Here is a 27,111-nt window from a genome sequence, read left to right as displayed (position 1 = left end):
ATCTACAGATTCAATGCAATCCCAATCAGAATCCCAATGACATTCTTCACGGAAACAGAACAAAGAATCCTACAATTCATATGGGGCAACAAAATCCAATAGTTAAAGCAACCCTGAGGAAAAAGAACAAAGCTGGAGGCATCACAATCCTTGACTTGAAAATATACTACAAAGCTATAGTAATCAAAATAGCATGGTTCTGGTACAAAAACAGGCACACAGATCAATGAAACAGAACTGAAAGCCCAGAAATAAAACTGCACATCTACAGAGAGCTAATCTTCAACAGAGGAGCTAAGAACATACAATGAAGAAAGGAAAGTCTCTCCAATAAATGGTGTTGGGAAAACTGGACAGGCACGTGCAAAAGAATGACAGTAGACCATTATGTTTCGCCATACACAAAAATTAACTCAAAATGGATTAAAGACTTGAAGGTAAGACATGAAACCATAAAACTACTAGAAGAAAATACAGGCTGTACACTCTTTGACATTGATCTTAGAAGGATCTTGTTAATACCAGGTCTACTTGGGCAAGGGAAACAAAAGAAAAAATAAACAAATGAGACATCATCAGACTAAAGAGCTTCTGCAAGGCAAAGGAACCCGGGAACAGAACGAAAAGACAACCCATGAACAGGGAGAAAATATTTGTAAATCATATATCTGACAAGGGGTTAATCTCCAAAATATATAAAGAACTCATACAACTCAAAACATAAAATCAAACAACCCAATCAAAAAATAGGCTGAAGAAATGAACAGATATTTTTCCAAAGAAGATATACAGATGGCCAAGGCATGTGAAAAGATGTTCAACATCACTAATCATTAGAGAAATGCAAATCAAAATTACAAAATTACAATCACCTTTCACCTATTAGAACGTCTATAATCACCAAGACAAAAACCAACAAATGTTGGAGAGGTTGTGAAGAAAAGGGAACCCTCATACTCTGCTGGTGGGAATGTAAGCTGGTGCAACCACTGTGGAAAACAGTATGGAGATTTCTCAAAAAATTAAAAATAGAAATATCATTTGACCCAGCTATCCCACTACTGGGTATTTATCCAAAGAGCTTGAAATCAACGATTCATAGAAACTTATGCACTCCTATGTTCACTGCAGCATTATTCACTATACCCAAGAAGTGGAAGTAACCCAAGTGTCCATCAACTGATGAATGGATAAAGAAGATGCGGTATACATATACAATGGAATACTACTCAGCCATAAAAAAGACAAAACTGTCCCATTTGCAACATGGATGGACCTTAGGGTATTATGTTAAGTGAAATAAGCCAGACAGAGAAAGACAAACACTGTATGTTTTCACTCATACGTGGACTATAAACAAATACATGGACAAAGATAACAGATTAGTGGTTACCAAAGGGGAAGGGGGTTTCAGGGTGGGCATGAGGGGTAAAGGGGCACATATATGGTGACTGACGAATAATGTACAACTGAAACTTCACTATGCTATAAACTATTATGACCTCAATAAAATAAAAATTTTAAAAAAGTGATTCTATTAAAGTTAAACCAAGATTCTTTTCCTAGGCTAAATCAACTGACCATAGTTGATGAAATTCATTACCACTTAATGAGACTTACTATGGGCTCTGCACTGTTAATCACTTTTCATTGACTGCTTTAGTTAATTTTTCACAAAAGTTTCATGAGAAGGTACTACTATTATCAATCTCTTTCACAGAGAAGAAACCTGGGTTCAGGGAAGGAACTTCCCCAAAGAAAGTATGTGGGGAACCAGAGCTCATGCTTTCAATCACACATTACAGTATCAGCTTCAGTGTATAAACACAATACTTACTATCATATGATAAGATGTGTCCACTTTTGCCTTCATAAATAACATGGCCTTTGGATGCAGCTTCCTCTCTGCCTTTCTCAGGACTGTTCTCTTCAATGGGCATTCTAGAAATAGATCCCTTCACCAAAGCCTCAGTTGGTATGCCAGCCTGGGAGAGAGCTGGGGTACCCTGCCATCAAATCAAACACAAGCACCAAAAGAGTCACTTGAGTTTAGAGAAAACGCAAGGCACTCACAAAATTTAACTACTACACTGAGAGTCAGATCAATCCATAGCTTCAGAGAAGAAAGGACAAGCACACGAGAGGAAATCAGACATCAAGTTTTCACAAACATAAAAAAATACTGTACCTTCATCCTTGAACCCTGCCATATAAAACTTCTTAAACTGCTGAAAGGCTTATGAGTTGAATCAGCTTTTTTCCCCACCTTGAAGTCAAACCTCTATGAAGGCACTTAACTCTTAGAAAAAAAAATTTGTCTTAAGGCCCCAAATCACAAAAATGTAAGAAAGCTTTTATAAAATCTCTAATAAAAATAAGACAATAACTTAAGCTTTAAATTTAGAGTACCACAACTTTCTCTCATATTGTGATAAGAGAAAAAAGAACTTTCAAGTACCAAACTGTCTGCTCAGTTAGACCCCTGGTCATCAAGAACAGGAAGGGAAGAAAAACTCAGACGCCTCCATTTTGTGACATGAATTTAGTTTAGGTCACATCATCTGAATTTTTGCCATCATTAGTCCTCTTCTGGATTGCTTATGGTCATGGTTCTTTTTATTCTTCCTTTAAGCAGTAAACACTTCCTTCAAGGGAAATCATTCATGGAACCTAATATGTAGGATACTTTGAAAATTGAGCCGCTTGGGTTGAAACGGGAGTAGGAGGCCCAAACCTAGCCCACTCACACATTTAGTGTCCCCAAAACTCTCGTTGAGGACAATCTGAAACCAAATGCTCACAGCAGGAAGAAGTGATGACAGCAATACATTTATTCATCCAGCTGTACGTGAGCTTGGTAGTAAACATCTGGAAATCCATAACATCCAGTTCAGATGTGCTCATATCACATGCACAGACTGATTTGAAAATAAACAGATACAGCCTAGCCTCATTTGATCCAGTTCATGCTGTCTTCCTACCTACAGTTTGGATACTAGAGTGAAAATGAAGAAGAAAAAAATAATACACATAGGCCATTTATTTTTCTTCTGTTTATATTAAAGTGTTTGCTTATTCTGAAAACTAATTTCGGGGGAACGTATACTTCAGTCAAATGTGGAAGGAGCAGTCTGAAAAGTTAGTATGTTACTTTCTAGATCACTATAGGCCATATACTCTATAAACCATGCCTTAGGGAAGAATCACTGAGGAATCTTATTAAAATGGAGATTCTGATTCAATAGGTCTGGAGTGGGGAGTGAAATTTCTGCATTACTCTAACAAGCTCCCAGGTGATGCTGATAGTCCGGGGCAGAGACTACACTTGGTCAGCAAGGTCCTAGGGCATGAGTCTCAAACAAGCATGCAGCAGAATCACTGGAGGGCTGGAAAAAGAGATCGTTGGGCCCCACCCACACAGCTGAGACTTCAGTAAATCTGGGGTGGGGCGTGAGCATTTACATGTCTACAACTTCCCAGGTGACACTGATGCTGCTGGTCTGGGGACCACACTTTAACCACTGTCCTAGCGAATAAGAACAAAAGACAAGAAAGAAAAAGAGAACAGAAAACTTGTGACAGGTACAACACGTAAAAGCACAGGATTCTGTTCACAATTATCTCCCAAAAGAGGACTTTCCTTTTCCAGATGTACATTAATAAAGAGACTAAGGACTGTTTTACACTTCAAACTAAAATTAACATCTAGCTGAGAAAAAGGAAGACCTTTTTTTAATCAAAATTGGCAATTTATTTAGCCTAAAATTGGAAGAAGATATTTGACTTTTGGTGCTTTTGTCAATGTCATCCATGTTTCCCAGCCTAGCTTAGCGTTAGAGTCTAGCAAGGCAGATTACATACTGAGACTGCAGACGTTCATTTTCACAAGGGGCAACAAAAGCAAGCAAGTAATTTATAAGGATGTGCTTTTCAATTTCTATTTAAGCTGAACACATAGTAAAAGCTTTGCCAGGAAGACAGGGAGAGCTGCATCAATTAGAACTTGTTTCTTCTGCCAATTTGCAAATAACTGATCTTTTCAAATGAACCACAGTACAGATATTATAGCTTGTGGTCAGGAAGAGCCAAAGATCTTGAGATTTGACTTCGAGTTTGCTCCTTAGGCATTGTTCAGTACACTAGGAATGATCATAACTAACCTGAGTGATGGACCCACGCAGGGATGGGATGCTCTCCACAGAAATTTTGCTGGTTGGAGTGCCCCGAGTTATACTTCCTTCTTGAATGGCTCCTGTGGTACCTGAATAAAAACATCATTAGCAAATTACACTCCCTACCTCTGCAAAAAACAACAAATAAAATCAGCCCCTACTTGAGTGAGGGGCAAAAAGTGGAGGAAACAGCAGCACAAAAAGAATAGTTTTAGTTTTACTGAAATGTACTTTTAAAATAATATTGCAATTATTAAAAGGGATTGCTGAAATATGAAATTTCAAAGTTTTAAAATCATTTTTGTATGGAAAGAAAAATTTAGACTTTAAACTCTTTAACATAACCCATCTTTAAAATATTTAATGACTTCCTTTAATAAATTTATTAGGGACAAAATTTTAATATTTCTGCCAAACATCATAGTTTACCTCTGACCACTCCTTCATGTTGTGCCCTGACCAATAAACCCTCAGGCTGTGAGTTTTGGCTTCGGGGAGAGAATTCTTCCTGCTTGATGTAGGGCACAGTGGCTATGGACCAAAGCAAGAGAAACACGAAGAGATCAAGTGCTGTATTACTGTCAATGGTGTTACAAACGCAGGAACATTAGGAGTATTTACTCACTGACCTGATTTGGCAGACTCCTGTTGCCGTGGCAGTCCAAGAGAGATAGAGCCCACTGAAGGCTTAGCTGTTTCTTGAGTGTAGGAAGCCTGATTATGAGAAGTCAAATAAGTGCCAGGTGTCCCCTAAAAATAATTTTAAAAGACAAAATAACACTGTCTTTCCACAAGGTCAACTATAAATTTAATGTTCACATTTCTGTTTATAAAAATTTACACCCCTACTGCCCCAAATTAAGAACAGGTATTTTTAAAGCAAGAAAATCCTTGTCAAAGAGTGCTTAAATTACAAAAAATTTTTAAAGGGAGCAAGAAACGTCTTCTGAAATTACCATAATTTCATGTAGATAATATTTATTAGTAACAAATTACATAAATAAAGCACTTAACAGTATACTGAGAATGTAAGCTATTATTATTAACAATATTATTCCTCTTAAAAATGCTATGGGATAGTGATATCAGTGAAAATGGCACAGTAGGGACTTCCAAAAACTCTCCTCCATAGAGGCAACCAGAAAACAAGCAAAAATTATAGGAATCAACCTTTTAAGCACTCTGGAATTAACCAAAAGCTTACGTACATCTGGAAGCATTTATTCAAGAAAAATAGTGGAATATAGGTAAGAACAATGAGCTTTGTGGCATGTGAACTTGCTCTTCTGTGACTCCCACATACTCCCCCACAACCCAAAGCTCTGTGGCAGCCTTGAAAATCAACAGCCCTCAATCATGGTGAAAATCAATAGCCTAGAAGCCGGGAGAGGAGAAAGAACAGGGTTCAGTGCCTTAAAAGCCTTATTCCCAGATAACTATCATTATGTGGCTTGTCCAGTGGTTGCCTGGGAGACCCATTTGCAAAGCTGTCTTTATTAGACCTGAGTGTGGTGGAGAAGGAGATGCATGCTTGTCAGAAACACTGAGAGTCAACTGGTTAACTTCTCTACTGCCTAAGGCAGTAGATAACAGCTAGGGCAAACAATGGGCTAACCAAAAAGCTTAAAAGAAAAAGCTAAGAAATGAGATATTCATAGGGGGTTTGGAAAGTGCCAACATATTCCTAAGAATCCAAAAGGCCGTGTGCATGTGCAAGACTGTACGTTTGCCTAGGAAAGACATGAGAAGGCCGTAAGTTCTCACCTCTGGCTGACCTCAAGGCTCCATTAAAGCAAAGGAAGTAAAAACTACAGGAGAGTTGTCAGTTGCCTGACTGAATGTTGAAGGTATGCCCAACACACAGAGAGCCCCTCAGTAAAGACTGGGAAACTTATTAATTGTAACTATTAAAATCTCTATCCAATCATTAGCTGACCATTAAGTTGACCAAACAGAGATTTCACTGGTTACACATGACACAAGACTACAGACTTTACAGAATTAGTTCAGAAAAGTCACTAAACTAATAAACAACAACAAAAACAAACAACAACAAAGCCTAGGGAGAGGGGAGAATCTGATTTCCAGAGTGGCCACATTAAATTATGCAAAATGTCTATTTTTCAACCAAAAATTACAAGACATGAAAAGAAACAAGAAAGTATGACCCATGCAGGAAGAAAAAGAGCAGTGAATAAAAACTGTCCCTGGGCTTTAGACTTGCAACAAAGACTTTAAATCAGCTATTATAAATACGTTCAAAAAACTATAGGGAACCATGTCTGAAGAATTAAAGTTTGAAAATGACATCTCACCATATAGAGAAAATCAACAAAGAGAAAGAAATCATTAAAAAGAACCATATAAAAAATTCTGAAATTGAACAAAAGAAAAAATAAAGTAGTGGGAGTTCATCAGACTAAAGAGCTTCAGCAAGGCAAGGGAAATCAGGATCAAAACAAAAAGACAACCTACCAATTGGGAGAAAATATTTGCAAATCATATATCCAACTAGGGGTTAATCTCCATAATATATATAGAACACATACAACTCAACAACAAAAACACAAACAACCCAATCAAAAAATTGGCAGAGGATATGAACAGACATTTCTCCAAAGAAGATATACAGATGGGCAACAGGCACATGAAAAGATGTTCAAGATCACTAATCATTAGGGAAATGCAAATCAAAACTACAGTAAGATATCAACTTACACTCGTTAAAATAGCTTTAATCACCAAAATAAAAAATAACAAATGTTGGAGAGGTTGTGGAGAAAAGGGAACTCTCATACACTGCTGGTGGGAATGCAAATTGGTGCAGTCACTATGGAAAACAGTACGGAGATTTCTCAAAAAATTAGAAATAGAAATATCACATGACCCAGCTATCCCACTACTGGGTATTTATCCAAAGAACTTGAAATCAATGATTCAAAGAGACTTATGCACCCCTATGTTCACTGCAGCATTATTCACAATAGGCAAGACATGGAAGCAACCCAAGTGCCCACTGACTGATGACTGGGTAAAGAAGATGTAGTATATACATATATATACAACGGACTCAGTCATAAAAAAAAAAGACAAAATTGTCCCATTTGCAACAACAAGGATGGACCTTGAGGGTATTCTGTTACGTGAAATAAGTCAGAGAAAGACAAACACTATGTGATTTCACTCATATGTGGAAGATAAACAAACACATGGACAAAGGCAACAGTTTACCAGGGGGAGGAAGGTTGGAGGGTGGACCTAAGGGTAAAGGGGCACATTTATAGGGTGACTGACAAATAATAATGTACAACTGAAATTTCACAATGTTGTAGACTGTCATAACCTCAATAAAAAGAAAATTCAAAAAAAAATTCTGAAGTTGAAAAATACAAGAACTGGAGGAAAAAAATAAAAACTCTCAGCAAACTAAGAATATAAGGAACTATCTTCAATCTGATGAAGGGCACCTATGAAAAGTCTATAGTTAACATACCTACCAATGAAATACTGAATGCCTCTCTCCTAAGATGGGCAACAAAGAGAGCATATCATCTTCACCACTTCTATTAAACATCGTACTAAAAGTTCCACCCTAGCCAGTTCAATAAAATAAGAAAAATAAAAGGCATAAGGTTTGGAAAGAAAGAAGTGAAACTGTCTTAATTTGCAGATGACGTGCACACAGAGAAAATCCTAAGAAATCTACCCCAAAACAAAATAAAAAACCCTACCAGCAGCAATAAGTGAATATAGCAGGAGATAAGGTCAAGATACAAAAATCAACTGTTTTTCTATATACCAGCAAGAATTGCAAAATGAAATTTTAAAAAATAATATCATTTATAAAAACTACATTAAACTAATCCAATTAATTGAAAATAAATCTAACAAAATCTCTACAGTGAAAACTACAAAACACTGCTGAGAGAAATTAAAGACCTAAATAAATGGAAAGATAAACATGTTCATGGATTAGAAGATGCAATATTTTTAAGATTGTCATTCCTATCCCAAATTAATCTACAGATTTAACGCAATCCTGAACAAAATCCCAGCAGAGTGTTTATATGGAAATGCAAAAGATATAGAAGATTGAAAACAATCTTGAAAAATAAAAGCACTATAGGACTTATACTACATGATTTCAAGACTTACCATAAAGCTGCAGCAATCAAAACCGTGGTGCTGATAAAAGGATGGGCCAATAGATCAATGGAACAGAATAGAGAATCCAGAAATAGACCCAAATATATAGTGAAATCGTTTTTGACAAACGCACTAAAGCAATCAAATGGGAGAAAGACTTTTCAACAAATGTTACCGGAACTATCAATTACCCAAATGGATAAATGAATGCCCATCCTGACCTCACACTGTACACAAAAATTAATTTGACATGGATCATAGACCTAAATGTAAAAGCCAAAACGATAAAGCTTTCAGAAGAAAACCTAGGAGAATATCTCCACAGCCTTGGAGCAGGCAAAGACTTCTTAGAGAAAAAGAGAAAAAAAAAATTATACATGTGGACTTTATCAAAATTTAAAACTGCTTATCAAAATTTAGCAGTAACAAAACACACAAGCCAAAAATAGAGAAAATATTTTAATAAACATATCTAACAGACCAAAGAAGATATACGGACGGCCAATAGACACATGAAAAGATGCCCACCATCACTAATCATCAGGGAAATGCAAATCAAAACTACACTAAGATATCACCTTACACCTGTTAGAATGGCAAAAATAACCAAAACAAAAAGTGACGAATGTTGGAGAGTTTGTGGAGAAAAAGGAACCCTTATACACTGCTGGTGGGAATGCAAACTGGTGCAGCTACTACGGAAAACAGTATGGAGATTTATCAAAAAATTAAAAATAGAAATATCTTATGACCCAGCCATCTCACTACTGGGTATCTATCCAAAGAGCTTGAAATCAGCAATTCCAAAAGTCCCCTGCACCCCTATGTTCACTGCAGCATTATTTACAATAGCCAAGACGTGGAACCAACCTAAGTGCCCATCAACAGATGACTGGATAAAGAAGATATGGTATATATATACAATGGAATACTACTCAGCCATAAAAAAAGACAAAATCGTCCCATTCACAACAACATGGATGGATCTTGAGGGTATTATGTTAAGTGAAGTAAGCCAGACAGAGAAAGACGAACTCTGTATGACTCCACTCATAGGTGGAAGTTAAACATAGATACAAAGAGAATTGATTGGTGGTTACCAGGGGAAGGAAGGGGTAGGGAGAGGAGACAAAGGGTGAAGAGGTGTACCTACAACATGACTAACGATAACGTACAACTGACATTTCACAAGGTTATAAACTATCATAATCTTAATAAAAAGTTAAAAAAAAACCATATCTAACAGAGAACTCTCATTCATAATATATAAAGAACTACAATCTAATAATAAAAAGACCCAATAAAAATGGATAATAAGACCTAAACAGTCACTTCACAATCAGATGTACAAATGGTCAATAAGTATATGAAAAAGGGCTCAACATCATTTGCTGTCAGGGAAAGGCAAGATAAAACCACAATAAAATATTACACACCCACTAGTATTACTAAAATAAAAAAGACTGACAAGAGCAAATGGAGCAACCTGAAGGCTCATACGTTGCTGGCAGCAATGTAAATTGTAGAACCACTCTGGAAAATTATAAAGTAAAATATATATATACTTAGTAATTCCACTCTCAGGGAATTATATAAGAGAAATGAAAACACATGTCTACAAAGAGCCCAGTACAAGAATGTTCATATCAGCTTTATTCATAGTAGCCAAAAAACTAGAAGCAGCTCAGGTTTCTATCAACAAGAAAATGGATAAACTGGTATGTTCATACAATGGAGTATTATTCAGCAATAAAAAGGAAGAAACTGGGGCTGGTCCAGTGGCATAGTGGTTAAATTCACGGGCTCCGCTTAAGCGGCCTGGGGTTCACCAGTTCAGATCCCGGGCACGGACCTACACATTGCTCATTAAGTCAGGCTATGGTGGCGTCTCACACACAAAATACAGGAATATTGGCATAGATGTTAGTTCAGGGCCAATCTTCACCAAAAAGAAAAAAAGAAGAAGAAGAAGAAGAAGAAGAAAGAAAGGAAAACAAAGAAACTACTGATACACAGAAACTTGGAAGAATCCCTAAAACCATTATGCTAAAGTTAAAGAAGACAGACACAGAAGAGCGCACCATTGTATGATTCCACTTACATGAAGTTCTAGAAAGGGCAAAACTATGCCAACAGAAAGCAGAACAGTCATTGCTTCAGGCAATGAAGAGGAGCCTGCCTGGGAAGGGGCATGAGAAAACTTCCTAAAGTGACAGAAATGTTCCATAACCTGACAGGGGTGTGGACACTGATTGTGCACATTAGACAAAACTAAACTGGTAAGATCAGATCATAGTGAGGGAAAAAAAAAGTAATGCACCTGGAAAAAAAAAAAAAGAGAGATAACAGCCAAATCAGAATAAACTAAGGCTTACCAATTATCTACAATTTAATATTTACAGCCTTTACAACAGTTAGTCACCAAACAGCCTAGTATTTGAAAACATTCCAGTTACATTTACACCACGCTGAACTTCAGGGCACATACGCGTCCTCCGTAAGTTAAATCAGACAGCGTGCCGTGGCCACTCAATCACAAACTTCCTGCGTGTGGCATGGAGGACAGTGATGCTGCACCTTCTGGTCATTTTCTCTTCATACATACACAGATTTTTATTTGTTAGGACTCTGACAAATTATTATGAGAAGGAGGGAAAATTTTTACCAAAGCAATATTCCACAGGAAATCTACCGCGAAGGGAAGCCATTGTACCTGTGAGATGGAGCCTCCCAGTATAAAAGACGGTTTTTCTGAAGCCACTGTGGTTTTGGATGATGGGATGAGAGGAGGAGGTGGCCTAGTGGGTCGAGTTGTCGGAAGCCGAACCCCTTCAGGGAGATTAGTTATCACTTGATGTGGAGCAGGCTGAAGGACTTTTAAAAGAAGAAAAAATGATTTAAAATCGTCAATTTCCTAGTTTGCAACATTCTACCTATCTCAGTCATTCCTGAATTTTTAAATCACAAATTATAAGTGCAAGATGAAGCCAAGGATGAACATTTCTATTTTAAATTTCTCTTTCACTTGAAATAAACCTGTATACATGTTCAGGTCACAAATGATACTTGTGAGGTTTAAATATTCAACTCCCTGTCAAACCAGAGGTTTCAAGCTGATGTTCAGTTCAAACTATTTCTGCTTAGCATACGCAAATGTCAATCTTTAATAATTTTTTTTCTCCCTCCATCACTCTTTGGACCTCACAACAGAGGTGAGAAAAAAGCGTGCTTCTTAGGAATAGCCAATATCACAACTAAAGAATATACAGACATGATGGACAACCACTTACATGTCCTCTTTGCATCTTGCATAATTTGAGAAACATTTACTGATTCTGGCTCTCACAGACACTTGAATTTCTAGAGGTGAGGCAGAATCTCAAGATTTTTACAAAGTACATGTACTCTTAAAAGAAAAGTCAGTCAATGCCACAGCATACACCTGTGAACACATATTTCCCAGTGGCCCAGGGAATCTGAACTGAATACAACTGAGGATGGAATGCAGAGAAACAAGAAAGGAATGTTGAAATAGCAAGGACATGTCCTGGAAGAGTAGCTTTTTCATGAGATTAAACCACCCATGTCTAACATCTGTAGGTAGATGGCCAGCAGCCACTGCACAGAGGAACAATATTTACCTGGCGGGACACTATAGCGGGCTGCACTCATATCAGGCTGTGGAGCGGCTTTACTGACTTCTCTTGGAGAGAGCCTACACGGTGATGCTGACCTTGCTGCAGTATTGTGCATCTGCGCTTCCTGTTCTAGAGCACGTTTGACCTCAGCATAAGGCATATAGGCGACTGATTTTCCTATGAAAGTTAAAGTTATCAAAATAAGGGAAGAACCCCAAATTAAAATAGTAAGTGTGAAAGGACCAAGCCCACATCATCCAGGGGCAGATCCGACTAGATACTAATATCAAGGTCTAAAATTCCTTGGGGCGGGAGGCAGTCCACCCAGACAGAGTGAGAAACACTGTAAGTCTAAATCTTCTGGTGTACACACCATCACTATGACCTAATAAAATCCTCAAAAATTCAATCGCGATTTTTTCCCTTTAAAGGACAAAGAATTCTCCTTCCTCTCATTAGGAGAATCAAGTGTTTCATATGCAATAAAGATCACACCAGTAACCATCAGATTATTCAGCCTTTCTGTGAATTGAAGTCTGGCCTAAATTAGAGGTCAGATCTCTGAGGATTTCAACTCTTAAAATTAGCCTGTTGCAGCCCACTGCTAAATATTCAGAGAAATAAATGTGATTAAGAAATAGAAGAAGACTTTCAAAAGATGCAGATTGAACTACTCCAAAAAATCTACAAGAGCTTATAAAACTATGAATTTTACTGCAATAATGCTAATGAAAATTATTCCACATAATTCACCTCCACATAAAATATAAAAAAACTTTAAGCATTTAAAGGGAATATCAGATAAGCGGTCATATTTAGACATAAAAAATATATAAAATTTTTTCCTTTTTAAAATAAAATTGACATATTGTAATTTTGGAAAATCTCAAGAAAGTGAAAATCATCCATAACCTGAACCGTTTAGATTTGTGGCATTTTAATGTCTGCCGGAAAAAATTCCCATTCATTTTATTATTCTTTTGCTTACCTAGTCTGATCCACTTATTCTTCTAGATAAATCCAAATTTAAAATCATTTTGAGTACTTCCTCCCCAAAGTATCACTGGAATTTTCATTGGACTTGCATTAAATTTATGAACACTGGAGACTTGACATTTTATAATAATGAGTTTTCTTTTCTTTTTCATGTTGGTAGTTGTATATTTTTCTATTGTTTTATTTATTTATTTTGTGTGTGTGTCTGTGTGTGAGGAAGACTGGCCCTAAACTGACATCTGTTGCCAATTTTCCTCTTTTTGCTGAGGAAGACTGTTGCTGAGCGAACATCTGTGCCAATCTTCCTCTGTTTTGTATGTGGGATGCTGCCACAGCATGGCTTGTTGAGCGGTGTGTAGGTCTATGCCCAGGATCCAAACCTGCAAATCCCAGGCCACTGAAGCAGAATGCACGAACTTAACCACTATGCCAGCAGGCCAGCCCAATAATGAGTTTTCTAATTGGGGAACTTAGATTTTTTTCATATAAGACTTAGACATTTCTTGTCAAAAATTATTCATACATATTTTATATTTTATTGATAAGAAAATCATCTTTTTCATATATATGTGGATTTACATATATAACTGATTATTGCAGATATATACGAAAGATGTGGATTTCTGTATATAAATTTTTTCTTGAGAAACTTAATGAACTTTTCTTTTAGCTCTAATAACTTTTCAGTTTATTCTTTTAGGCTTTGTAGGTGGATAATTTTATCCTGTGAATAATAACTTGTCTTCTCCCCTCAGATCATTAAAACTTTCTTTTGGTTCCTTTTTCCCTCACTGCACTATAGTAAGTAATAGTGGGCATCTGGATAGTTCCTATCCAAAGGGAAAATTTATTAAGTGGAAGGTCTGTAATTGGTTTCAAACAGAGATTCATTAGCACAAGGCATAAAAAGTTCTTTGGTTTACTAGGATATTTTAAAAAACAGAAATAATTATAGTAATATCAGATAATATACACCATGTACTATGTTCAGAGCTCTGTGAACTACATAAATTATCTCATTTACCCTCATGACCAATGAGATTATTAACACCATTTTATAGATAAGGAATCTGGACCCAGAAGAATCACACTTAATTGCCCAACCAAGGTCACACTACCAGGGGTTTTTCAAAAGCAGTGTAATTCCTGATGCTGAGCTCTAAACCACAGTGCACTAATGTCTCCCTGAAGCACAGGGGGTTGATTTTATATACCTCTGGGGTATCCATCAAGATGATGGGTACTCTTTCTTTCTTTGACATATTAGTATAATGAATTAAATTAAGTGTCCTAACACTGCAAATTTATGAAAAAAATCAACTTTAAAAGAAAATCACTTCTTCCTTTCTAGAGAATTTATCATGATAGTGTATTATAAATTCAGTATCTGATTGTTTTACCATTTCTAGTAAGTTTATAAGTACGTGGAAAAGCTCCCTTTGTCATAGTAGTGTTAAAATGAAAAGACAGAAATTTAAGTTGTTCTAAATACAGCTATTTCAATCATGTACTCAGAGCTGAAAAAATAAACAAAGAAATAAACACCAAAATAAAAAAGTAGATTGAGTTGCACAGAAGCACTCTTATTTTGATTGAACAGTTCTGTTGAACCTGCGTTAGACATTCAACTCTTAGTCCATCTCCACATGTTTAAGTTTGAGTCCCTTTACTGTAGGAAAAGGCTTCAAACTAAAGTAGGGGTCAACTTGTGTAAATGTTACTGGACAGTGAAAACAATTCTTCTCTAAGTTTTTTTTCAAGCTTTTCTACAGATGGAAAGGCTTTAAGCCACTTTATTTTAAAGATTTTTTTTACTTTTCCATTTTCTCCAAAGCCCCCCGGTACACAGTTGTGTATTCTTAGTTGTGGGTCCTTCTATTTGGGGCATGTGGGATGCCGCCTCAGCACGGCTTGATGAGCTGTGCCATGTCCGCGCCCAGGATCCGAACCAGCGAAACCCTGGGCTGCCAAAAGTGGAGCACGAGAGCTTAACCACTCGGCCACGGGGCCAGCCCCCAGGCTCTAAGTCACTTTAAAAGGGCACATCTACCATAATTATTTGTACCACTGACATAAGAGAAAACGAATAGAATCAAACAGCTGGATAACACATGCTGCTTGTTACTTTCTAAATGAAACCATGAAGGGAAAAGTCAAAACCATGGTTCTAATTCACGTGGACCATACCAGTTTGGTGATGGTTTATATGTAAACCCGCATTCCCACTATATTTAACAGTCTTTTATAAATGATTCTATGACACTGCACTGAAAACATTTGTATCAAACATTCTACATATAAGCAACTTAACTGCAAATATATAAATGTTAGGGAGATAATCCTTTCACAGCTATAAATTCAGGAGAGATTTCAGCCACTTGTTAACCAATTACTGGATGAACATACTAGGTAGATTGGCTAAAACAAAAGCTAACTCAGGATAAAATGTAATCAACCGTCCCAGTTCATAGAGACTCACCTTGAACCAAATTGGTATCATATTAATAAACACCTTGGTCTCATATTAATCAAAAATATAATTACAGTTTGGTTTTAAGAAGACTGCATTATCATTAAAAAATTAGGATACCACTCAGATCTAAACAACATGGATTAATGTGACTGACCACAGAGAAATGCACTTCAGTTTGGAGTCTCAGAATTTGGGCCTCTGGCCTGGTTCAGTCTCTCCAGCTCCCAAATACAACTCATTTTGTAAAGCAGATGAAGAAAAGATATTGAGGGCCTAAAATAACTATATGATATACATATTAGAATGATCCAGATACCACTAACTGAATAATGTTAAGCTTTAGGATGAGCTCAGCAAATATCATTTGAATGTCATTTTTGCTAGGTTTTAATTCTTCCTCACAAAATTCATTCTGAATTATTTTGTCAGGAATAGATCAATAGACTTTTAAATTATTCTATAATTTATCATTCTCATGACAGATTTTCTCATAACAAGAATGCTCAAAAGACAAGCACTTCTGCCAAGCCCATGTATACTCTGTAGTTCATTTAATTTATTCCTTCAACATATAATTACTAAGCAGACATTGTGTCCATTGCTGAGTCAGGGATTAAGGAGTCTCTAGATGCAATATACAAAAGCCCAAAAGTTATCACTTATACCTTCATTCAAGAAATATTCATTTAGCGCCTATTTGCACTCAGCATTGGTGAGTATTATCATTCTGGTTCACATTTTCACTAGAATAAGATTTATACTTAAAACACTAACAATCATATATTTAAAACTCTGACATAAGAAGTTCAGTGTCATGTAACTAACAACTCATTACTGGTGTCACTGGTGTGGAGAGTCAGCAGGATCAGTTAAGTACCACAGTTCCTGTTTTATATTAAATAGCCCTTGAAATCCATGGTATTCTAGGAAGAGCTCTTACTTATCTACATAAGGTATTACAAAGAGTCTTTGGAATCATTCAAAAATCTAAACCGTAATCACAGAAGACTTTAATATTCTTATATTCTAAGCATATCGCAGCACATAGTCCATAAATTAACTATCAACCAGAACACGTGCCATTTTCTAACCATGGCAGAAGAATTTACTAAAATTTAGAAATCACTCCCCTTCTTTTTTTTTAAAGAAACTGAAGTATTTCATGCACCAACTAAAAAGAACACGCACAACTCAAATCTGTCACTTGAAATAACAGTGACATAACAATGATAACAGTACCTTCATGGTATCTATTATACTCCGTATATACTAATATCCTAAATCAGGATGTATTAATATATTAGATATTATATTATATATAAAATAATGCTGAGCCACATGTTATAAAACAATACTGAACGTTCATTCTTTCTTATGGGTTCTAATCTCAGCAAGGTGGAGATACAGATAAATACAGAGATAATTTGCACTTTACAGATGGGAAAACTAAAGCTCAGAAAGGTTAAGAAACTTGTCCATGGCCACACAACTGGTAAATGCTGAGGTGATGGCTGAGTCAGGGTCTGACTGGCACTATACACTACACAAAGTTGTCAGCCACCTTAACAGAGAATTAGAATATTATCCAGTTATAGGTGATTCGCTTGGAGGACAGGATAAGAGTTCTCACTTACTCTGAAAACTCAAATGAATGGAGCATAAGGCATGGCTTTTACAGTCTTCCAGCACAAAGATGAATATCAGAAAATTCACATTAACAAGAACTCTATTAAAAATGTTATTGACATCCTTTAGTAGTCAATAATACGAACATTTCTTAATTTAACTGAGGTCAACTTAAGGAAATCTTATCTGTTGGGGACAAGCGTAATAAATAAACTGATATGCTGACAAACCACAAAGGACACTACTTTTGAGTACAGCTTTGTTTGCCTTCAAAAAAGTTCTTTGTTTCTTTGTGATGATAGCTCTACTTACCTTCCCACTCTCTGTTTGGACTCTTGGAGGTGCCACATGGACTTGTAGAACTTCTACATTCCAACTCTATCTGTTCTTGCCTCTGCCGCTGTTCTTCCAGGAGCGCTGACTCATGCATTGCTTTAATATGTCGCTGGTAGAGAGCATAGCCACTCACTGCGGTTCCAATTGGTATATTACATGGGGTGCAGGAAACCTACAGGAAGAAAAAGAAATCTACATATACCAATGACCAACATTATAATAATTACCATTTGTTGCAAGTAATGCTTATTTCTGCAATATTACTGGTTGAGGTGATTTCATCTTTTTTTGCAGGGAAGGATTTACCCTGAGCTAACATCTATTGCCAATCTTTCTTTCTTCTTTTCTCTCCCCAAAGCCCCACTGTATGGTTGTAATATCCTAATTCTAAGTCCTTCTAGTTCTTCTGGGAGCCGCCACCACAGCATGGCAACTGACAGATGGCTGGTGTAGTTCTGTGACTGAGAAGCAAACCTGGGCCGCTGAAGTGCTGAGAGAACCAAACTTTAACCACTAGACCATCAGGGCTGGTTTGATTTTATCCTTTTTTAAATCAAAGTAATCTTTAAGTATAATGCTCAAAATGCTGAACAGTTACTTTCAGAACTGAACACAATATAAATCACAAAAGTTGTAAGAAAAGAAATCAAAATCAGCAATTAAAATACTTCTGTCTGCTTCTAACTTATGACGGTCAAACTCCTGGTGCCTCAGCCTGGGGTCCTACCCCTCCTCTCTCTGTTCCTTCACCAGGTAATCACATCCACTTCTGTGGATTTAAATGTCATTTACATGTTAACGATTCATAAATTTCTATTTCTAAGACATTTTCTCCAAGTTCCACACTCATAAAATTACCTACCTAACAACTCAACTTGGATATCTCAAAGCACCTAAAAATTTATATTCAAAACTGAATTTTTCCGTTTGTAAACTCAATGCTTCTCCTTCAGCAATCTCTGTCTTAGAAAATGGAACCTCAGCAGCCTAAGGCAGAAGCCTGGCAGTCATTCTTGACTAATCAATCTCCTCCTCTCCCACAACCAATTTATTAACATATCAACTCTCTTCAGGACAGAGATTAAATGTTACTTTTTCAGACAGGCCATCCTTGACCATCCAATAAAATACTGTGACTCCCTCCCCATGTTCTCACTGCAGCCTGTTCATTTCATTCACAGTACAGCACTTATCACAATTTGCAATTACGTTTATTTCTTTGTTTATTTTCTCTCTCCCGCTTCAAGAAGGAAAGAACCCAAGCTGCTCTGTGCAATACCAAATAAACAGCTCCTAACACAGTCCGTTCCACTACTTATCAATACAACAGCAGCTGTGGGAAGAGCAGAGATCTGACTTGTTTAGAATCTATTACCTCAAGACTTCCCTAGTGTTTTCCACTACTATAAGTAGGCTTTTTCACTGATTTCAACACACACACCATAATTTTCTTGGCTTTGTGCTTTGGCTTATATGTAAACACGGCTTTTCCTCCTTTTGCTGTAAAGCCAGATGCTGTTTTGGTCCAGTCAAAATATTATTTCCTATGTGGAGTCCTATTTAATTGTCTCATCAAGAAGAAAGCTTTCCTTCCTCTGAAACACTTGCAGTGTATTTTTAAACCTAACTGCATTTTAATTCATTTTAATTTTTATTATGACTTTTTCTGTCTTATTATAAGGTCCAATCTCTAAGTATTTTTAAGTCAGAGATTGTGATGTATAAATATTCCATACAGCATTAAAAATGTTGTCTTGAATGGAGCAGATATTCAATAAATGTTCATTTGAATAAATTAATGAACAAATGTTTAATGATTTTTTTGTGAGCCTATCATAAGAACACCTTTAACTTTTACCATTTATCACGTGAGATAGAAAACAAATTTTTACCCTCTGAAATAAAGCAAGAGCTAGAACATAACTAAGTAAAAGAGAAATACTCAAGACTGTAATTCAGTATCAAAAGGGAGTCGGACTTTTAGAGATTTGGAAGATTTAAGGTAAAATGTAAATAAAACTAGATTTTGAATTGTATACTGAAGTTAGCTATAATCTCTATAATTCATTCTAAATATACAAAACCTAGTAATTATTTATTCTACTACTGTCTTATGGCAAAACAAACAAAACAAAAACTGAACTTACTAATATTTATGGATAGGGCATTATATTTCTTTTGGGTGTTGTTCTTTTTTTTAAAGAAGACACATTTTGATTTTTGTTTTTAAGATTTTATTGTTCTGTTTTTCTCCCCAAAGCCCCGTCGTACATAGCTGTGTATTTTTAGTTGTGGGTCCTTCTAGTTGTGGCATGTGGGACGCCACCTCAGCATGGCCTGATAAGCGGTGCCATGTCCGCGCCCGGGATTCAAACTGGCAAAACCCTGGGCCACTGAAGCAGAGCGCGCAGACTTAACCACTCGGCTACAGGGCCGGCCCTGAGTTTTTCTTTTCTTAATTGGAAACAACCATTTCAATCAACCATTACAATGAATCCATTTAAAAAAAAACCCAATACCTCTGACAGATGAATGGATAAACAAAATGTGGTAAATACATACAATGGGATACATACAATAAATACATACATACATATCAATCTGAAAAAGGAAGGATATTCTGACCTGTGCTACAAACATGAATTAACCTGCAGGACATCATATTGAGTGAAATAAGCCAGTCACAAAAAGATAAGCACTGTATGATTCCACTTACATGAGGTATCAAAAATAGCCAAAATCATAGAAAGAGAAAGCAGAGTGGTGGGTACCAGGGGCTGGGAGGAGGAGGAAAAGGGGAATTATAGTTTAATGAGTATAGAGTTTCAGTACTGCAAGATGAAAAAGTTCTGCAGATCTGTTTCACAACAACATGAATATACTTAACACTACTGAACCGTACACTTAAAAACACTTGAGATGGCAAATTCTATGTGTTTTTTACCACAATCTTTTAAAAAATCAAGTACTCTTTAAAGAAGAGGTGTCTCTAAAGTCTGTTTTTCAACTTTACTTTTCTTACTCACGTTGTAAACTTACCATTGGTGGGATAACAGCAGCTCGATGCTGAAGCTGTGGCAGGTCCAGTGGATTTGGTTTTAGTGGGGATGAAACGAGTATAGATCCAGTGGGGTTTAACAATGAAGGCTTTGAGTCCATAGGAAACATTCTGCAATTGTCAATAAAAAATAAATTAATATATTCTTATTTAAGACTTTAAACATACAATCACCATAATTCCTTCTAAGTTAATACGTACATACATACACATACACACACACACACACATCACATTAACCTTATAAGATATTTGAACAGTAAGGAAAAGGGTTATCTACAGTGCTGATTTCCCAGGTAAAGAAAACTAATACTGATTTATGGGTCAAAATTTATCTCAATTTAATCATCAACATTTAACCAACAAAATAGTCTCGGCAAATGCCATTGTAAAATGGTAGGTCCTAATTCACCAGCAACATAGGTTACAAACTAGTTACCAATATATTGTTATAGGATGTTTCACTAGGATCACAAAGTATATTTTTAAACATTTGAATAAATCACCACTGTTTTAAAACTGAGAATTTCACCCAAAATTCCAGATTCCTGGTTTCTCATGAAAAACGGAAAGAAATGGCAACACAGAACTAGCATTCTGGGGCCAGCCAGGTGGCGCAGCAGTTAAGTTCGCACATTCTGCTTCAGCAGCCTGGGGTTTGCCGGTTTGGATCCCAGGTGCGAACATGGCACTGCTCATCAAGCCATGCTGTGGCAGGCATGCCACATATAAAGTAGAGGAAGATGGGCACAGATGTTAGCTCAGGGCCAGTCTTCCTCAGCAAAAAGAGGAGGATTGGTGGCAGATGTTAGCTCAGGGCTGATCTTCCTCAAAAAAAAAAAAAAGAACTAGCATTCTCACATAGCAACAACATGCTGATATTAAAGATGTAGAAAATTGAAAGCATTATTTTGATAGTTTGGAAGTGATGTAGACTTTAGAGTGTCATTCAGAGACCACCATATATTTACAAGGAATTTCTGAATTTTAAGACTACTGTCACGCTCATCTCTTAGGATGCTCCCTTTTTAAGATTACTGCCATCTTAATTTTTCCTTAATTTATAAATATAGTTACCAAAACTAACAGTGCAAGATATAGAAAATCCTTATTTTAGATGAGATGTTTCATTAAGGAATGCTTAAAAAGGAACTACACAGCTTGAATCCACTTATGCTTACTCCAGTAAAAGTCTGAGACAACTAAAATCTAGATTATTGTGAGATGAGGGAAAAAGAGTGCTAAATGGTTGAATTTTCTGGAAAACCAATGGTTAAGTAGGACCTCTATTTTATTTCAATTCTTGTTGATAAAAATTCTAGTATCTATTATATACAAATCTCTTTGGAGATATCATCACTGTAATGTTCGATATTATTAGTCTAGTATCAAATCTCATTCTACAGTATGTAAGATACAAAACATACTGGATATGTACTGAAAGCACAGTGACACCAGGACACACCATGAAAGCTGAGGCCTGAACAGAATTCAGCAGTCTGCTGAGTAGCTTATTTGCCTCTTTCTTATTAAAAAGGGTGGTGGAGGGTGGGGGGTGGGGAACAGGACAGGGTTGAATTGGGTTTCTGATTAATGATGTTTTGGTCTAATTCACTTCTAGAATTTGCACCAATCTAACATTCTACTGTGATTCTAGGTGATTCCATTTCTTTCAAAGAAAAGGAAACATCCAGGAAATTAAACATATTAAATAAAACAGTATCTATCCCTGTAAAATATATATCTTTTTACTGCAATGTTTATAGAAACCATAAAGATATAATACATTTTATATTATTAATTTAATGACTAAAAGTACTTATAAATTAATTTGTATTATACCTAGTATTTTAAATTACAACGATGAATAATCTAAAATTTTAACTGATATAAAACAGTGATGATTATAATTACTATCAACCTGTATTTAAATTATGCTTTCTAAAATACTTTCAAAACACTTAACGTGTTTCTACTCTTAGCATTTTCTTGCGTCTAATACCCAGGTACAGTAGGCATTGCTATGGGGCCGTTTGGTCTTAGAACAAACAGAGCTAGAACCAAGGCCTCTTGCCTCCACCTTCATCATCACATCATATTGCTTCCATCACCAGGAACAGCAGTTATCTGTGGTTTAGTCCACAACTTTGTTAGCTGTAATCTCCTTTTTTGCTATCATATAGAATGTATGTAACAACTGATAGAGACAAAATTATAATCTTTTTCATTAAAAAATAATGATCACACAATTGCTCCTGGTTATTTAACAGATGAACAGCATCATAAGCCAATATTAAAAGCATACAGACAATCTTTAACTTTCCAATATTTACACAGGAGTAATCTCTGCAGCCAGCACCACTCTATGACTGAGTCAGCAACCGCGAGAGTAAGGAGCGAATAATATTTAAGGAACAAGTCTCACCTCTGCCTCTCTGGCTCTCCATCCACATCTTCATCAGCACTGCAGGTGGCACTGGAATCATTGTCTGACTGGGGCTCAGGCCTTTGGGTATTTATTTGCTGAGCCACCACCAAATCTTCATCTCCAGGCTCTGTCTTCTCACTGGCTCTCTCCAGGTCTCCTTCTTTGGTGTCACCTTCAACTTCAGCTGGACTGTTTTCTGGGACCCTCACTTCAATGTCTACGGAGTCTGCCTTGGTAGTTGGGGGGAGATCAAGAACAGAAGTCACTGCAGCACCGCACTCCTGACGTTCGACATCCATTGGCTCCGCTGTCTCAACAGTGCCACTGTCATTCACCTGGGTCTCCACACTTGCATTTTCAGCTGCTTGTGTACTTGGAACTGCTGAGGAGGGAGATGTACTGGGTGCAGTGTCAGTGGTGGACTCAAGCTCAGCCACAGGTTCAGTGTTTCCTCGAGAAGTTGCATTTTCAGTGCTATCTTCGCTGGGCTTGACAGCTTCAACTGGTGAAGGAGAAGGAGCACTTTCTGTATCAGAACTATTTTCAGCACCTTGAAGATAATGATACAGCATAAAAATCTGATAATGAACATTTCAGATTCAGGTGGTGACAGAAGCCATGCTTGAAAGTAGTTGTTTAGGATGAACTATACTCCTTTGACGACCTCATTGAAGTATTACAGCCATTGGGAAAGCTAAAGTTTTTTACAGAGTATGAAAGAAAAGACCAAAATATCTTGGCCTTCTGCAATTGAAAGCATAAAAGCTTTTAATGTCTAAAAATAATTTATATGAAATTTGAAAAATGAAGAAAGATGGAAAAACAAAACTAAACAAAAACCATTCCCATAAATGGTAACATTCTGGTTTATTTCCACCAGCCTGTTTCTGTGCTTTTCTTTTCACCCAGGAGAGCTAACACTCTAGAACAGCACCGTCCAATAGGAACATAACACAAGTTACATCTGTAATTTTAATTTTTCTGTTGGCCATATTAAAAAAGGTAAACAGAGATAGGTAAAATTAATTTTAATAATACATTTAATTTAACCTAATGTGTCCAAAATATTATCATTTTAACATGTAATCAATATAGAAAACTGGTAATAAGACCTTTTACCTTTTTTGGCACCAAGTCTTCAAAATGTGATTATATTTCACATTTTCAGCACATCTCAATTTAGACTAGTCACAGTTCAAAAGCTCAATAGCCACATGTGTCTAGTGGCTACCAGATGGGACAGAAAAGCTCCAGAATGACATTATGCAGATTTTTATTGTGATGTTATAACACTGGTCTTGCCCTATAATGTTTGTATCATTTTATAAATATACTTTTAATGCTTTGATATCTTTACCTAGATATCTCAGAGGAATCACAAATTCAGTATGTATAACACTGGACTTGTTCTCAACACTCCCAAATCAAGTTCTTTCCTACTGTTTACTATCCAATTAAACAAACCAGAAACCTGAGAGGCATCTTTTAAACACTCCTCTCATTTATCCCCATATCTTATGTAGACAAGTCTCATAGATTTTTCTCTCTAAAAATATCCCTTGAATCCATCCACTTCTGTTCAACTTCACACCTGGCACTCTAGTCCCAGAACGACTCTTCTCATATTTTACCTCAGACCATTCTCTACAACAATTCCAGAGTGAGCTTTTTAAAAGTCAAATCTTACCAAACTCACTCATGCTCTCTCCCTCCCTCTTAACCCATTTCAAGGAACCTCATTACTCTTAGGATAAAGTTCCAAAATTCCGAGTACGGCCTTGTTACAAGGCCCAAGCTGGTGGACCTCTGCCAGCCCTTCCAGCTTTATCTTGCACCCTGTATTCTCTCTGTATTCCATTATCACCAGCTTTCTTTCAGTTTTGTGAATGCCCCATCGTCTTCTACCACAGACTTCATACATGCCATTCACTCTTACTGAAAGGCTCTTTCACCTACTTTTCCTTGGATATTAGATCAAATACCACATGCTTAAAAAAGCCCTCTTTCATTTCCTTAACTAAGTTAAATTTTGCTACCTTGGCTCTTACAGCACGTGTACTGGTTACAGTTACAACTTTACATTTATTCACAATTAGCTGTTGCTTCCACTAGGCTGTGAACAGCATAAGGGCAGGAAGCATACATCTCCCTATCATTTAAGTCCTAGTGACAAGCACTGTGCCTGGTACACTGCAGACTCAAACATTTGTTGAAGTGTAAAGTGATTGAATGGTTGTGAAGACGTCTTAAATTTACTTCATTTTTCTTCTATTATCGGATCCTTGGGCTACTTCCAATTTGGCACTGATACAAATAGCATACAGAGATGTTCACTGTAGCATTAAGTTTTTAGATTATTTTCCTAAAATAGACTATGAGACGATGTGAAAATTTAAATCTCCCTAAGATTAATATATATACCTCCAATGAGAATCCCTATGGTTTATAAGAAAAATTTCCTAAATGAGATAAACCAATTTATAGTTTACATGTAAGAATAAGTCCCTGAAAAAATCCAAAAGAATAATGAAAAGTACTAGAGTGAGAGAGATTTGCCTCTCCAGATATTTCAAGTTACTGTAAAGCCAATGTATTACATGTTTGGAACTGCCACATTGATAGACAAAATCAGTGAGTGGTACAGAAGACACTGTCTAGGAGTAGATCCTAAAGTACATGGTAAATTAATATATATAAAAGGTGATATTTTAAGTCATTGGGTAAAGGATGATTTATTTAATAAACTAGCTATCTCAAAGTTGGCTCTTTGTCTGGAAGGAAAATGTGGATCCTGTCTTACACTATACAGAAAAATGATTTCAAATGGAATAAAGATTATCAAAACTTTTAGAAGATAATTTAAGATATGTATAACCCTCAGGAGGTATGCAGAAATATCTTACGCAAAATAGGAAACTCTGAAGGTATAAACATATCATTTACATAGGAAACAATAAAATAAAAACTTAAATGACCATATGGGAAAAAATATTTTTAATGCATGACCTAATATTTCAAAACTCTACAAATTCATTCTTTCATTCATGCAAATATGTACCAAATGCCTACTGTGAGGGCAGTTGTTTGAGGTACTGGTGACATAACGAAAAACCTACGTTCGAATGGAGCTGACATTCTAGTGTGAAACACACAATGAACAATAAATACATGATATATCAGGTGGTAATAAGTGCAGCAAATAAATAACAAAACTGGGTAACCCGTGCGTAAGAGGTTACTGTACAGGTAAGGTGACATTTCAGCAGAGGCCTGGAGGAAACAAGAGAATGAGCCACAGGCACATCTTGGCAAAGAGCATCCTAGGCAGAGGGACTGGGAAGTGCAAAAGCCCTGCAGTGGAGTTGCTTTGCTTGGAAACAGCAAAGAGGACAGAGTGGTTAGAACAGAGTGAGGAATCACCTCACACCTGTTAGAATGGCCACTATCAGAAAGACAAGAAATAACAAGTGTCTGCAAGAATGTAGAGAAAAGGGAACCCTTGTGCACTAATGGTGGGAATGTAAACTGGCGCATCCATTATGGAAAACAGTATGGAGTTTCCTCAAAAATTAGAAATAGAACTACCATATGATCCAGCAATTCGACTTCTGGGTATTTATCTGAAGGAAACTTCTGGGTATTTATCCAAAGGAAACAAAAACACTAACTGGAAAAGATATCTGCACCCCCATATTCACTGTAGCCGTTCACTTGGCTGCTATTTACAATAGCCAAGACATGGAAGCAACTGAAGTGTCCACTGATGGATGAATGGATAAAGAAACTGTGGTAGGTATGTGTGTGTGTGTGTATAAAAAATGAATACATATATGAAAATGAAGTACTATTCAGTCTTGAAAAAGAAGAAAATCTTGCCATTTGCAACAACATGGATGGACTTTGGGGACATTATGCTAAGTGAAATAAGTCAGACAGAGAAGGACAAATATTATATGATTTCACTTAGATGTGGAATCTAAAACAATAACAACAAAAAAACAAACACACAGATACAGAGAACAGATTGGTGGTTGCCAGAGGCAGGAGGTAGGAAGTGGGCCAAATGGGTGAAGTTGGTCAAAAGATACAACAATCCAGTTATAAAATAAATAAGTCCTGGGGATGTAACGTATAGCAGGATGACTATGGTTAAAAATACTGTATTGTATAATTCAAAGTTGCTAAAAGAGTAGATCTTAAAAATTCTCATCACAAGAATTATAACTATATATGGGGTG

The 27,111-nt window shown here is 36.5% G+C and overlaps 1 protein-coding gene across 44 annotated transcripts in view; it reads right to left on the bottom strand.

Annotated features, from left to right (window-relative positions):
* NCOR1 (nuclear receptor corepressor 1) overlaps positions 1-27,111 on the bottom strand; it is a 160,704-nt gene that overhangs the window by 34,771 nt on the left and 98,822 nt on the right. For 21 of the 44 annotated variants that reach the window (XM_070228231.1, XM_070228233.1, XM_023653564.2 and 18 more), the window contains 9 exons: positions 22,871-23,423; positions 20,427-20,556; positions 17,364-17,559; positions 11,960-12,133; positions 11,032-11,192; positions 4,802-4,922; positions 4,602-4,703; positions 4,161-4,261; positions 1,838-2,006 (listed from right to left, as the gene is read on the bottom strand). In XM_070228231.1, coding sequence (XP_070084332.1) covers positions 1,838-2,006; positions 4,161-4,261; positions 4,602-4,703; positions 4,802-4,922; positions 11,032-11,192; positions 11,960-12,133; positions 17,364-17,559; positions 20,427-20,556; positions 22,871-23,423 — 1,707 coding nt within the window. Of the gene's footprint in view, positions 1-1,837; positions 2,007-4,160; positions 4,262-4,601; positions 4,704-4,801; positions 4,923-11,031; positions 11,193-11,959; positions 12,134-17,355; positions 17,560-20,426; positions 20,557-22,870; positions 23,424-27,111 lie in introns of those variants that run through there. The other 23 variants (XM_070228239.1, XM_070228242.1, XM_070228250.1 and 20 more) reach the window with 4 other exon arrangements.

The sequence above is a fragment of the Equus caballus genome, chromosome 11 (genome assembly GCF_041296265.1).
Source record: "Equus caballus isolate H_3958 breed thoroughbred chromosome 11, TB-T2T, whole genome shotgun sequence".
In the NCBI taxonomy this organism is placed as follows: domain Eukaryota; kingdom Metazoa; phylum Chordata; class Mammalia; order Perissodactyla; family Equidae; genus Equus; species Equus caballus.
Note: the sequence above shows the minus strand (reverse complement) of the source record. Positions and strands in the feature narration are given on the sequence as shown.